The sequence below is a fragment of the Glycine max genome, chromosome 11 (assembly GCF_000004515.6).
Source record: "Glycine max cultivar Williams 82 chromosome 11, Glycine_max_v4.0, whole genome shotgun sequence".
In the NCBI taxonomy this organism is placed as follows: Eukaryota; Viridiplantae; Streptophyta; class Magnoliopsida; order Fabales; family Fabaceae; genus Glycine; species Glycine max.
The window spans coordinates 9748196-9763643 of record NC_038247.2 but is presented as its reverse complement, the minus strand read 5'-3'; the positions used below and the strand labels follow the sequence as shown (position 1 = coordinate 9763643).

The following is a 15448-nucleotide window of genomic DNA, read 5'->3' as shown; positions in this document are numbered from 1 at the left end:
TATCGTATCCACAAGAATTCAACAAGTCTTATTGTGTTCTTATGTTCTCGCATTTTGTAATAGAAAAACTTAAAAATAAATCTTTGTTGCTTTCTTTCAATTCAAATTTTGGTTTTTCTTTAAATCAATTAATTATAAATAATTTTTATTGGTTAATATTAAATAGGGCTTGCTAAATTATGAATCACCCTTCTATCCTTTAGAGTTTAGAATGACACCTAGACTTAACCGATTTTATTTACTACCTGCAACAATCGGATACACTTGTCGAGGTCTCATCAAACTTTCCTAAGGAAATATTTTATTGTTTTATCATGTCATATGCATGTTGTACAAGAACATTTTAGTTTCCACGAGTTACTTATTTAAAATATTATTGTTTAGCTTTTTTATCATTAGAGAATACCTACCCAACATGTTGGATTGCTTAAAATTAATTTTCATTACTTCTATAAGTAATTAATACCATTGAAAAAAAAAAAGATATATGAATTATTTAACTATGATATAACATTGTAGAAACCAATTAATAAGAGATAAAAAAACTCAAAATAAGTTATTTAAATTACACCATCAATATGCTCTAAGGAGCAACTAGGAGTCACGGAAACACTTAAATGAACATAGAAGCATCTCCCAAAGCCTCATCTGTCCAACATAACCGCAATTATAAGGTTGCTTGGGTGATAAAAAGAAAAAGGATGAAAAGAGAGGTTACGGGTTCAATTTTTAATAACTAATATTTGTAGATAACTAAAAAAACTAACATTAGCGGATAATAAAAAAAATCTGACGAACCTAACCTCAAAATGGGACGAAAAGTACAAAGTTTTCTAATAAGCTACTTAAGATGTATAGATTTTTATTTTTTATTTTTAAAAAACAAGTTAGTTGGTTGGCATTGGGACTGTTATTTTCTTTAATTTTCACGCTTTTGGTCAAAAACTGTTTATCAATCACAGAATAATATTCTCTCCATGCTGTTTTGTTTTTCTGCACATGATTCAGTGCCTCTGCTATCACAATTCGGTGAGTTTTGGTTGTTATTGGATGCCAAAATTTGTTTTATTTGGATATTCGTTCAACAAAAATGAAAATGTAGCATAAAATTAAGGAGGGAAGTTACTACCACTAAAGATTAAGGAATGCAGCTGCGTTAACAAAAAACAAAATGTAGCATAAATATTAGGTATCATTTATAATAGTTATACTCAACTCAAATAAAATTCTCTTTATAAACTATACATGTGGCTTGTAAATATTAAAAAATTAAAAAAGGAAGTTACTAAGTGTCCCTTTGTGGACTTGAAGTGGAGAATTAAAAGAAAATTAATGAAATGGAAAATGGTCTGATCATACTCTCAAAAGAATTTATTAATGGACAACAATGAGTGGACCATCGAATTTGCCAATGGAGCTCAATTCTGAGACGTCAGTATGGCCACTGAGCTTGCAAAACTCCAATTTCTGCCCCATGCTTTGTTTTGGGTTGAACTTCTAACAGTACAAATTGTACAACACAAGTAAAAGACAGTGTTCTACCTTTTCTTCTTTGCTATTTAAGCACTGTGCTCTATTCTTTCTAGGCATTTTTTATATCTCTTGCTTTGATCAAACTCGGAACAGGTAATGTGGTTTTCAGAGTGGAAGCAAGGTAATAGGTTTTAAATGCAGTTCCTTGTCTTCTTTTTTCTTCCATACTGTTTTTTACTATGCATGCATCTGTTGTAGGTTGCACTAGGTGAATTAGGCTTGCATAGTATTTTTGTCACCAAATCAAAATTCATAGGCTTTAATCTAATAATCGTTGCCCCACTAAAAAATTGCTAGAACCTCTTCTGAGTGGATTAAGATTTTCTTCCTTAACACTTCATTTGAGTTTATTGTCTCTAATTCTCCGCTCAATTTTATTATTCACCCATTTTAACAGTGTTTTCTCCCAAGGGAAGCTATCCGTTTGACATTTTCTTGTAAATACCCCCTCAGCTTGTACAGTGTTTTCTCCCAAGGTAATTCTCCCCTCAGCTTTGCTCTTTTTTTTATTGTTCATTTATATTATATAAATGTGTTTATCAGCCAAAACATTTACTTCCAATACAACTATACAGGCTTAGATTTTGGTTAATATATGACAAATAAATTGGATGGCATAATTTCTTTATGAATTATTTTCCTTATATCACACTCATCAATTCAGTTTAATTGCACTATAAGGGGTGTTCCTCTTCCTTTAACTGTGTGTGCTTGTTTAATTATTGTTATGTAGGTTGTCTTTTGGCTTTATTTGGTAAAGGTTACATGTGGAATTTGATCCACTTTAACATTCTCATGTATGGCTTCTTAAACTAAATGTAATTTTAAGAGTACTGAAAGGAAATAAATTTACACTGTTTTGGATTAATGGAAAGTACTTGATCCAATAAATGATACTATTAGAAGGTCATGAGTTTCAAATTCCTAGGTAACAGCAGGGGAAATGGTTGGCTTTACTTAATCAACAAACCCTTAAAAATTCAATAAACTTTCCATCTCAGTTCATACTTCCTAATGCTTGCAATGAGTATTATTCTTTAAATTAGATGCTGATTTGAAATTTCTTAAAGAAATAAAGTTATACTCTTGTTATCCTTTTGCTTTTATTATTACCCTTAAATATTTCCTTGACATTTTTTACTTTTCTTTTCTTTGTGATTGAGAAGAAAAAATTCGAAAAGGACAATCCCTGATTAATCCAATTTAACATCGAGTCACTGATCTTAACAAGAAGAGCTTCTGCAATGAGTTTGACTGGAACTGTGAATGATGATGCAACTGCTACAAATTCTCCGTGTTGTTCTGAAGTTTCAGGGTCTGTGTCTTATTGTGGATGTTCATCTAACAACAGTTCCACTCATCTTTGCATCAAGTGTGACTTCAATTGTGATTCTTTACTCACTCTTGAAAATGAAGACTCCAAGTGGATGATCTCAGATTCAAAGCCTTATTATGGATGTTGTTCATCTGAGAAACCTTCATCTCCTCTTAGCACCAATGGAATAATACATTTTGACAGATCAGAAGATAATAATATTTCAGTGGAGCATCTACTAGAAATTGAAGGCATGCAAGAGTTCAATGCTGATGAACCACTTTTTTGGCCATTTGAAGGGAAATTCAACTGGAATTATTCTGAGGAATCAAGGAGTCCATTTTGTATCTCACCAAGGAAAAAGGTTGTGTTTGGTTCTAGATCAATGACATCAAGGATAGAGGAAAGTAAACGTAAAGACGATGGAAGCGAATGCAGTGTAACATCTGAACCATCAAGGATAGTCATGCCATCTAAAGGTTCAGCATTGGTAGTAAATTCAGAGTTGAATGATGAGAAAGTTGTATTGAAAAGCAGAGATGGCAACAAACTAATATTTGTTGACAACCTTAATGAGGATCATGGGCCAAACTATGAGCTTCTTCCATTGGCTAGAGGAGATTTTTCTTTGGATCAAGAGCCTGAGATTCCAATTGAGGCATTGGTAGGACTCAAGGAATTTGATGGACATGAAGGGCTTGATTCAGAATTTAATGGTGATGATGTTTTCATGCTGGAGGAATCTCTCTTAATAACTCATGCAAGTGAATGTGTAGTTTCCAAAAAGGATGAATATTGAATAGCAAGCTGGACACTGATAAATATCCGAACAGGGTTTACATGAGTCATGACTTTATAAGACCCCTTATAAGAACGTTGAAATTTTTGGAGAAATAATTAAATGTTATCAAAGAGTTTAGTTCAATCAATTACTTATAAACGTCTAACTTTTTCAAAAATTTATCTGCTAATTTTATTAAACAAACTCGTTACAAATTATTAGACAAAACTTAAATATAAAGTACTTTTAGTATTATCATCCAATTAGAATTACAGTTTTAATTTAGTGATCTACATAATAAAAGTTTGCATTAAAACATCAACGAAGAATATTGAAATAAAACTCCAATACAACACAAAAAAAAAACATGAAATTGTATGAGCATTATCTTTTTTATTTCCTCATAAAACAAAATCCTACTGGGTAAAGGTTGTTTTAGGAATGAATTGGCCTTCTCTCATCTTAGCGTCAATGCTAGAATTATAATTCCTTCCCCTTATAACCAACTAAAATTTTCTTTTAATATTATGGTGCATTGTTCTACCTGCTGTGTTGTCCGATGATAAAAAAATAATGGACATGAAGTGACGCCTACAATTAGAGTTTGAGTTTCTCTAAGGAGGATTTCATAATGAAACGCATAAATTACTAGCGGATACGTTGTGTAACTTAAGAGATGAATTTCATCTCATGGAGATAACCCATATATACTCTTTACCGTAATATACCCAATTAACATTCTGATATAAAATGGAATTTCAACGCGAGGGGCATAATGTCCCAATTTAAGCAACAACCTCTTAATCTACTAGATTTTCTTCTCTTTTTTTTCTGAATACTAAACGATCAAGACTTTCAGCAAACCCGCATCTGCAACCAAAACTTCAGTAAACCTGATTGCAGTGACGATAAGTGAAACTGACAAATGCAGAAAGTTGACTTGCCCGCATAGTAACCCATTGTAAGATGAGAACATAACGTCAAGGAAAAACTTTTGTGCATTATAACTTTCGGTATCTTTATGTATTCCAACAGGAATGGCAAGCACCAAGAAACTATAGATGAGATTTTTTACAAAGATTATCAGTTACTATGAGTGAACTGGCCTGATTGGGTTTTCTGTCAATTTTCTCCAAACCATCCTCCCACAATGAATCAAGGTCAAGATTGCAACCAAATAAAGAAGAGGAATGCCAACAGCACAACCGCCAGGCGCCAAATTCACCAGAGTCTGAATAAGGAAACATCAAGTCAAAAGAAACCAGTTAAGCATTAATTGAAGGCAAAAGTAAACATTATAAGATATCATATTCGTAAATCTTAACTAATAACAATAATTCAAAATATATCGAGGGGACCTCTTTATTATAGTTTCAATCCAAATTCAAGCAGACAGGTACCACTAGATGCTACATTAACAACATAAAAAATTGGGCATAAAGAATTCATTTGCCAGCTATTCAAAGCTTGACACAATATACTTTGTTAGGACTGATCCTTTCTCTACATCCTAACATGTTTGAGTTAATCATTTTGCCAACTTCACAAATCTATACAGCAGAAAGTTATACAAACCAAAAACTACATGGTTCTGTCATATCGATATATGATAGTTTGGCATTTCGTTTCTGGATTCAAGACTATATTAGTTGGAAAACATTGGCTAAAATGTTATACCTTTGCATCATTGCTTAGGCCCTGGCCTCATATTGTATATTAGCTGGACAACAGCTAATAAGTTGACGTTGGTAAATGGTAATGAAACAAGAGAAGATGGCTAGTTACTAGTTACTGTTGTAAATTATAGGGCAAAAATATAGTGCAGAGTGTGAGATTTTACCACCATTCCAGCAACAACGTGAACGATGGGAACAAAATATTGATCCACTTTGTTCCCCTCTGTATACCCGTTAAATGCGATGACCATTGAGAAAGTGTGGATTATGACAAATGCAAGAGCAATAATTGCTGCAATGTACATAAAAAATGGTGAACTAATTGGAGGGGGTGAAATATTAAAAATACCATAGCACTATTTGAAATTTAAAAATTCGCAGCTACTGTTGTTTATGTATAAGTACTGAGGCTTAATAGGAAAGTCCTATTCAAGATTCTCTTGGCGAAACTCTATCCAAACTCTTTACATTCACATTAATGAAATAAATACACAATAAGTCCTTAGATAAGCATATTTTTCAAAAGTTTGAAGCTGTAAAATCCCATATTATTCATATACATGCATACAACAACCAGCAGTGGGGAAACTCACCAGAAAGAAGGAAAAATGGAACTCTTGAACAGCGGTCAACGAAATACGTTGCTGGACCAAATGCAGGAGTTAATAGGCTGATGCAGAAGAACACAGCATGGGCAACACCATGACCCAACCCACCAGCTGTGAAAATATCCAAAATATATTTTATTAAAAAACACATGTTATTATTTACAATATAGATCTTATTCCAATAGGCCATATCATTTTTCAATAGCAACTTAACAAGTTATTCATTTTATCATACAATTAAATTCAATCAAGGATCTAGTTAAATGCCAAAACAAAGATAAAAAAGAGTAAGCAGTATTGAGAAGGTTGTTCCAGCATCTGACAAAAGCAAATAGTTAATAGACTTATTCAAATTTGATCAAACAACTGCAATCTTAAGGATAGGAAAGTAGGCATGAAAACCTCCATTTTCTTACCCAGAGCAATCAGCATCTTATCTGTCAGGTGAAGATGTGGTTTTGATACTCTGTCAGCAAAGGCATCTAACATGTCTTCTAACCTCCTACACAAGATGAACAGGAAAAATAAAATGAAATTAATAATCCAGACACAAAAGGTAAAAGCAACACCAGTATACCATATCAATACAAAAAAAGTTTCTACGAAATGGTTAGATCATATTGTAAAAGAATTTGTAAAACCATAAAATAAAAACAACAACAGCAAGTTTAAATTATAAATTTAGTTCCTATATCTGACACTGTTTTTGGTTTTAGTCCTTACAAGACAACTGTTTATAATTCCCTTTCATGCTGTTTAGTAAAGTTATAACGGTGTTACAATTTTTCACACAGGGACCAAAGCAAAAAACGGTATGTTAAGTTTAGGAACCAACATATAGAATTTTTTTAATGTAAGAACAAAAATGAAGTCTAAATTTTTTTCGTGTAGGTTCTATAATGAAAAACAGTGCTAAGTATATACCCCAAATCCAATCCCGACCATAACTTTGTCAGAAGATAGGATTCAATTTGCAGGTTTTTTCATATAGACTAAAACAAAAAAATGGCATCAGGTGTAGGAACCAAATTTGTAACTAAACCTAATAACAGCAGAGCAGAGAGCAACGTAAGCTCACTTATATATTTTCCAGAAGAAAAGTCTGAGGGCTTCTTGAAAAGCAACAGATGAGAAAATGAGTATTCCAAAAGGCCACGAAGCTGTTGTGCTGAGAGGCAAAACCCCCCTCCATATTCCAGACAGCACAATCAAACTAATAAGCCACAACAACGTACTGCATCCACGATCAAAACATCAAAGTGTAATTTGAAGTGACTACAACAGTGATCATAAAACCCTAATAAAGGAAATAGTAATAAAGGCGAGGATCAATTTGAGGTTATAAGAGATCGATGAAACCGAAATGGAGAGTACCTGGAGAGAACTGTGAGAATGAGGAAGGGTTTTTTGGAAATGACGGAAACGAAGAGGGAGAGAGAGGGTCCTAGTGCTACCAGAGCGTAACCGATTCCTGCTGCTACCGTCATCGCTCTCTCTCTCTCTTAGGAACAGAAGAATCTCAGAAGTAACCAAACACTCCCTTACTCCTTCTCAATTTATTTATCGTGTTTGGATAAATATTTGTAAAACTAATTTTGGTCCTTGTGTAATCCAGTCACAATCTAGTTTCTAAAACAACAAAAATTCTGATTTAGTCCGTAAATATCTGAAATGTGCAAAAATTATATCATGTGTTAAGTTTTGTAGAACCATTCACCTTAGCTTATAATGTTTAAGAATTAATTTAATATATTTTATAAAATCTAATTTGCGGACAAGTTTTATGGCAAGACGTAACTACTGTCATATTTTTTAGTTTTTACACATTTAAAGAAAACAAAAAATTTCATTCTTTTAAAGACTAAATTTAGGGGTGCTCAAGGTATGATTTAGCTTAAAATCAATTCGAACTAAATAAGAAAATTAAGCGCAATGTGATTTAATTTAAATTATTTATGAAATCTAAACTAAACCAAATCAATATTTTCAATTTGGTTCAATTCAATTTTTTTAGTTTAAAAATTCTACTGGTGAGTATTAAAAATGCTTAAAAAGTTTGTTATAATTAAACAAAACTTGAATAATAACTAATTCAACAATTAACGGTATAAATGGTCAACTTAAACTTTCAACTTGAATAAAAATCATTCAACTTAAATAATAAACCATTAAACTTAAAAGTAAAAATAATACCTTAATATTTGCTTCCAAGTTATAACAACTAATAATAATAGTAAGTGTTCTCGCTATAGAAAGGATCACAAGGAGAGTGATTTTGGGCTTTTCAGTTTAGAGTTCCATAAGAGAGAAGAAAGTGAGAGATTGAGTTTAGAGTTCCACAAGAAAGAAAAAAGTAAGAGATTAAGTGTTAAGTATTTTAATCTTAAACTTAGACTAAGTGTAAGTGTTTTCATTTCACATAAGTTCAAAGTTACATGATCCTATACGTATATGACTAACATGAGTCCTATATTAAACTAATGAGTGTAGTTAGGTTTAGTTCAGTTTTCATGTATAAAATCAAATCAAAAATTGAACCACACGTTTTGAAAAAAACAAAAACCAAACTAAACTGATGTCTTTCGTTTTTTTGTGGTTTGCAATTTTTTGGATTGATTTTCAGTTTTACGCTCGATTTGGTTTGATTTTGAATATCTCTAACTAAATTGTCATCAGTTTATAGATTCATGAACCAAAATAGTCATTTATCCTTAATTTTGATTAAAATTGATTTATATATTTAAATATTTGTATTCTTTTTTTTAGTAGATATTTTTATTCTATAACCAAGCTAGAAGCAACATTTTTGTATAAAGTTCAAGTAAAAAAAAAACACATTTTGTATAAGTTTTCACTTCAATGTAAAAACTATAGAATTTTTTTTAACTCAAGATCAATCATACCTGTAGTCAATTTTTTAAGGTAAATCAAACATAAATATTTACTTAAAGATTCCATTATCTCAATGTAATGGAAAACATTTACTCAATCAATCTTGTTGAAATTATTAAATGTGATTTTTTGCTAAATATATTATCAAGTATAGAATAATTAGTTAGTTAAATGGCAAATTGTTACAAGGATAGATCAATGCTTGTGGCTGAAGTCATTGCAAGAGCTAAATGAAGAAAATATCAAAAGAATGGAATTTACTTCAAGCAAAGAGACCATTCAACAAAAGTTTGCACCAAAGCAAATTTTAATGAATTATTGTTCCTACACAAAAACAAACTTTTTTCTCTATTTTCTGTTTAGAGCAATCTGCAGCATTGCGTAATTTTTTTCTGACCTAATAAAGTAGCTATATTTATATAAAATTGAAAATCTGCATATTATCCTTCATCTCTCTAATGATTAATGAACATTGAATCAGCCGAAAAGATAAATCCAGAAAACATAAAGATGGAAAAAATATAAAAATCAAGGCTTATAAAAACCCCAGGTTTCAGATCATCCAACGGTGAATACAAGTATTTTTACAAAAAATATACATCTCTCTAGATGTGGGGCTGATGTAATGTAAGCCTAAGAGTAGTAATGTTGGTCACAGCAGTACTTAGAAATATGTATGTACATGTGAAAACAGGGCATGACAACTCGTTCGTTCAAATTAAACCTGTGACAGAAAATAAGGAACCAAAATCCAAAAGAATGGTTAAAGGGTCATGTTCTTTTGGGGGTTGTCCTTGTCCATGTCAAACCCTCTTGTTTAGTCCAGACTTTTTGGACTTGGAAGAAGATGGGCTTGAGTTTGAGGTCTCCTTGAAGGCTGAGGGGCATAACTCACTTATGCTGCATTCTCCACAACGAGGTCTTAGAGGTGTACAAATTGTTTGTCCAAATCCTACCTGGTCATATTCAGGTCACAAAAGATGATGTTACTCTTTTTATCCGTAAGAATCAAATACAAGTACCAGGGGTTTACAATGACTCACTCACTTTGTTCAACCAATTGAACTAGGCCCCCTTAATAAAAATGTTACTTAATTACATTGTTGAAACAAATAAGATGCCAAAATATCGGACAGGTAAAAAAACAAATGAATTTTCTTGTCGTTGGTTGGAACACGAGTCCCACACATAGCTGTAAAATATTCAAATAACTATCTTAACACTAATTTGCCATATAAAACTGACTAATGAAGCAAAACATAGCAAATTATAACAAGAAAATATAATTGTACAATAAAGAGAAACATGAAATAAGATTATTAAACCGATGAAGATTGAAAAGAGATCAAAGAAAAAAAAATATTGCAAAGTGTTCCATTGCATGAATAGCATATCTCAATTATAACAGCAAATTGTTCAACTATTACTTTGATAAAGAGTTGGACATACCAATAGAGGATTTATTGGAACCCATTCTTCCTTTGGAAGCCACCGTTGCAATTCCTCCCTCGTCTCTTCGGGTGTCGAAGTTTTCTAGCACAAATTAAATAGGATTGGCAACTTTCAATTGACCTTTAGAAACAGTGACAAAACAAAGAAACTAAATAGTAAATCCAAGCCACTTGAAAGAGCTTATTTGTTATCCCTAACTATGAATGAGTTCAGACATGCTATAAATATGTGACAGATTTTTTTCTGTTCTTTAGGTTACTAACTATAAATGTAATAAATTTCTGATTATAATTTAACATTTATCAACGAAAGAATATGCCTTCATATATTATACCAATATATGTGTGTGTGCAATAATTTGCATAAATTTGTTCCCTAAAAGAAGGAAATCTAATGAAGTTCATTACAACCGCACCAGCACCAAGATGTGAGAACAAATAAATAAGATAATAATGCCCCCATGCATAAACTGTGAAGCGGCAAAACTTAAAGGAACCTGTTTTGTGCCCAGTCTTGAGACCCACCCAAGGCGGTTGCAAATGCGGTGGACATGAGTATCTACACATATTCCTTGAACATTGTTCCATCCAACATTCATAACCTAATTGCACCAACAAATTAACTTCAGAAAACTAATGAAACATATTGTTTGAATTAGAAAAGCAATTACACATACCAAATGAGCCATCTTAGGACCGATGCCAGGAAGTAACAGTAGTTGCTCAATTGAGCTAGGTATGTCTCCATCATACTTCATGAGACAGATATTTGCAATTTTTTTCAAGTTAGAGGCTTTTCTAGTATAAAACCCAACCTGGAAAAAAAACACCCAAAAGTACAAACACAAGTTCAATTAATACAGCACAAAATAAAACAAGACCTTAAAAAGAAATTGGCAAGATAACATGCAAGCTAAGACATACTGGAAGGTTCATAAGTATCTTCCTTAACTTGCCACCAAAATTCAAATTATTTGAATCTCTGGAGAGGAAATAACTTTAAAAGGAACAAGGAACATACAGGATAAATCAGCTTTTTGATGGTTTCTTCATCAGCATCATTGATTGCATCAGCAGTAAGCAGATCATTTTGAAGAAGACGTTGGATTGCTCCTATTCTTAAAAACACACTAGTAACTAGAACGGTAATTGAAGCATGACAGACATTTTCAAGCAACTACCCAGTATGAATTACATACAACAAGACAGATGCTAAACAAAATCTTGGGGGGAAAAGTATAATGTGGCCAAATTATTTGTTTAAATTAGCAATTAATTTGCAATATATTCATTTCCAGAATTCAGTCATCTATATCAAGAAATACAGAAAGTATCCATTTTTGCTTTCCTCTCCTCCCTTAATTACGTCCTTCTACTATTTTTTCTTGTCATGTCATGTTTTATAAGAAAACATATGCTTGACATTCCAATTTCCTGCATTTTCTTTCTTTTTTTTTTCTAGTAATAATTTGCTTTCTCTTAGGCAGTTGGTAACACCCTTCTAGTCTTCTACCATCACAAGAAATGCTCTATTAATGTTCATTTAAACTACTTCAAATGTGGAGAAGCTTTGTTTGCAAATAACTTACAAATCCATTTTCAACAACCTAAAGATGTTGGTAACAGGGTTTTTGTTACACTGGCAAGCCTACCAATCTTCCCAGCTTTCTCAGAACTTAAAAACACAACCGTATTAAACTTATTACCCAAATCCATGACAACCTCAATTCAGACAAAACAAGCCACAATAATTCGTCACTTTCTTCTAGACATTAACAATCTCATATGTCAACCAATATTTTCAGTTTCTCTTCATTAGCCATCTCAATAAGTTGACATAAGAAACTTCAGCCACTCTGAGATATATTTCCATATAGCAAGTTAATGCTGCTAATCTCATACTTTCATAAGGCAAAAGTGTGCTAGATAGTTGATAAAAAAACAGAACATTATTATCCTAGAAAGCATCTCTATGTACAAAAGCCAAGAAACTTATCTACGACTTATTTATACTATAACTTCTGAAGGCATATATACTCACCATGAGTAACAGGATCCTTTGTTTGGCTTGATAAAAGAGAAGATACCAGGACAGCAAATCTTCGTTCCTAATTATACACATAAGAATTTAGATGAGGGTAAACTTATTGACGTCATGATTCATAAAAAATATAGAAGTTAAAGTTATTACAATGTCCCTGTAATCACAACAGCTATAAAGAATAGTGCGGAAAAAAAATATCTGACAAAAAGACTGACAGATAGAAGATTGACTAGTTTGGTCATCATCATCATCTACTAATTGAATGAATAATGGCTATACTGATTGATGAATGACTATTGATTTGTCAAATCATCAGCATTAACCGTGTTGTCTTTTTCTGCCCCAAAAGTTGTGCAGCAACCCATAATCTATTCAAATGCAGATTTAGTAATCGCTTAAACGTACCAAGACAGAAACCAATAAATAAACGCTTATCTTTTCCCCATAGATCAAATTAATAGCAGTAGAATACTGAGTCAGACCTTAGGAGGTAGTGTTTCCCCAGCTTTCTCGCATCCCATAGTATCTACTGGTGCATCTGCAGAACACCTCATTTTGCGAATCCCCTCAAGCACCTTTTCCCATTGGGCAGGTGACTCACCTATATCATATATTAGTTTCAAAATTTTGTCAAAGATGATTTTTGGAATACTAAGGGTTAAGCCATCCGGAAGTGCAGTTTAGGAATTCTATTTAAAAATTAACAAAAAGAACTAAAGAGTGCAAGTAACAAACAAAGCATTGCTTCTTTCTAAAACTGTTTTCTCAATATAAAGAGAAGGAGGGTAGAATGTAGATTATTTTCCTTTATAAGAAAACACCTAAAAAAATTGCATTTTGCAACTATATACCGTATCACTTCTAGTTCTTACCACTAGATCTTGTTGAAGCAACTTCACTTGCCACTGGAATCGCATCTGATCCCATTTCAGACTTCCCTGGAAAGTAAAGCTACTTATATGAGAACTCAATGTTTCAATCAGAAATAGATGAATAAGAGAATGTTTGGTTTGCACAATGAGTAACTGGGTAAGCATGTCTCAAACACATCCATGCATACTTCTAGTTCTAACCCTGGTTGGGTAAGATCACCAATATTTATTAACTAATTCCAAGGTAACGCAAAGCAACTAACAAAAAAAGCATCAGCGTTATTAATATTTATACCAATCCAAACCCATTCTCATGTTCCTATTCCTATTTTGTTTTAGGTAATCCCCTTCTTTTTTCAGCTCTATATATATACATCATAACCAGATTAATTTATTCTCAAATCACTATAGTAATCTATGAAACAATTCATTACACGCCTAAGTAGGAACCATTGCAGCAGCTGTGAATTTAAATATGCTTAGCAGATAAAAGATTACGTCATAAATAAACGGTTCAAGTTGCCATTAGTGAAAATAGGGAATAACAATCAACATTGCAAACTTTAGGGTAAAAAAATGAAGCACTTACCACACTGAGTCAATTCCTTTGCTCCACAATACGCAAATTCTTCAATCTCTGGTAGGCCAAACTTGTGTGTAACCGGAACCTGATATAACTCATTGCAAGTCACGGTTAAAAAAATAATTACATTTCAAGTAAAAAAAAAACCTTATTAACACATGAAGAAAAGCTAATGAATCATAACTTAGACACCCATTGATCCATTTATGCTGAAAAGTGAAAAGAGAAAAACAACGATGGAAAAAGTTGAGACCTTGAGATCCTGATGATCGCTTTGTTCAAGTTTGAGGGCCATATTTCTGGGTCTCTTATTTCTCCTCATAAAGACACGAACTTGGGAATGGGTAGCTTCAATAATGGAAGTGGTATTGGAGGGACTGGTGGCTTTGCAAAAGCTTCGAGTTGTCTCAGACATCATATTCATCACTCACGCCCCAACGAGGAGGAGAAACCGAAACGACCAGTATTCGATTTGACAAAAAAGCCCCTTAAAACCTTTTGTCATTTTTTTTCCTAGTCGTCCCATTCGCTAAGTGAAAGGGGTGCTTACTAATTCGGCCTTGAAAATAAATAAACCTGATTAAAATTATTTTTTCAATAATTAAACTATTATCAAATAATTTAATCTTATCTTGACCATAATTATCATATGAGTATTTCTTTTTTATTTTTAATAATAATAAAAATAGAAAAAAAATTATACATAAAAATATAAAATATTTTATTCAGTCATTCAATTATAACTCATCCTATATTATGATCAGACAGTAATATAAAATTATTTTACATGATAAATAGATATTAAATTCATAAAAAAAAACTTTACAATAATTCAAAAGACTATTCACATTATTTAACTGCATTAATTTCATTTAAAAAATAAATTTATTTATCAGATTATCATATAACTTGATATCAATTGTTAAAAAATAATTAAAAATAAAATTTCAAATGATGGTGTGTTAAAATAATTTTATTATTAGTTAAAATTTACTTAATGGCAATAGATAAAAAAAAATATTGTTTATATTCGAGATTAGAAGAAAATGTAATATATTCTTAATTTTGTCCTTAAATTAAGAATCAACTACACACTACAAAACAAAAATTAAAAATGTTTAAGAAAGACATCGATAAGGACCAATTGATATTTATATTAAAAAAAACCTATTTAATAAGTTTTATTTTATGTGTAACCAACCGATAAGAAAAATATGTGTAACAATCAAATTAAGAATATATAACACTTAGATGTACTAACAAATGTATTGAATTCAGATTTTTAAGAAATTATGATAAAAGATTTTGTGACATTAAATTAAAACTATCATTGAGAATGATAAAATCTCATACTTTGCCATTGAGACTTTTAATGATTAACTGTGTTAAAAAAAATATATAAATATTTGTGAATTATTTTATATGATAGATCTTGTGTGACTTTTTTGTGTGTTACACTCATCTAACAATTTCACCAAAAATTCTTAAATTTTTCCTTAAACATTTCTTCCTCCCATCACACATAATTCATTAATTTTTTTTTTTGTTGAGGGTAGTTTGTATATTAGAATAATACTTATAAGTATTTGGTAAAACTAAATGTTAAATTAAAAAGTATTAATTTAAGTAATATTTTAAAAAATATTAAAAATCACTGAAAAATTATTTTAAAAAATTTCTTATCTAACGTTCA

General features: G+C 31.5%; 3 protein-coding genes across 6 annotated transcripts; 1 reads left to right on the top strand and 2 right to left on the bottom strand.

Moving 5' to 3' along the window:
• Positions 1–1408: 1408 nt before the first annotated feature.
• LOC102659798 (uncharacterized) lies at positions 1409–3773 on the top strand. 2 transcript variants are annotated; one of them, XM_006590885.4, is made up of 3 exons: positions 1409–1626; positions 1931–2009; positions 2700–3773. In XM_006590885.4, the coding sequence occupies exon 3, from the start codon at positions 2778–2780 to the stop codon at positions 3645–3647; it is 870 nt and encodes a 289-aa protein (XP_006590948.1). In that variant the 5' UTR covers positions 1409–1626; positions 1931–2009; positions 2700–2777; the 3' UTR covers positions 3648–3773. The 2 variants fall into 2 exon arrangements, with proteins under 2 accessions (XP_006590948.1, XP_006590946.1); XM_006590883.4 differs by having other exon boundaries at positions 1409–1654.
• An 836-nt stretch (positions 3774–4609) lies between these two features.
• Positions 4610–7590, bottom strand: LOC100783660 (gamma-secretase subunit APH1-like). 3 transcript variants are annotated; one of them, XM_041006712.1, is made up of 7 exons: positions 7288–7590; positions 6992–7147; positions 6330–6415; positions 5899–6024; positions 5470–5597; positions 5307–5360; positions 4713–4860 (listed from the first exon to the last, which is right to left on the bottom strand). In XM_041006712.1, exons 1-6 carry the CDS (start codon positions 7398–7400, stop codon positions 5346–5348), a joined length of 624 nt encoding a protein of 207 aa, XP_040862646.1. In that variant the 5' UTR covers positions 7401–7590; the 3' UTR covers positions 4713–4860; positions 5307–5345. The 3 variants fall into 3 exon arrangements, with proteins under 3 accessions (XP_003537942.1, XP_040862646.1, XP_014619503.1); XM_014764017.2 differs by having other exon boundaries at positions 5307–5349; XM_003537894.5 differs by lacking the exon at positions 5307–5360 and having other exon boundaries at positions 4610–4860.
• A 1726-nt stretch (positions 7591–9316) lies between these two features.
• LOC100818398 (endonuclease III homolog 1, chloroplastic) lies at positions 9317–14236 on the bottom strand. The gene is made up of 10 exons (XM_003538996.5): positions 14009–14236; positions 13762–13840; positions 13173–13238; positions 12783–12901; positions 12298–12364; positions 11278–11369; positions 10934–11071; positions 10754–10858; positions 10255–10338; positions 9317–9761 (listed from the first exon to the last, which is right to left on the bottom strand). The coding sequence occupies exons 1-10, from the start codon at positions 14177–14179 to the stop codon at positions 9609–9611; spliced, it is 1074 nt and encodes a 357-aa protein (XP_003539044.2). The 5' UTR covers positions 14180–14236; the 3' UTR covers positions 9317–9608.
• Positions 14237–15448: the final 1212 nt, after the last annotated feature.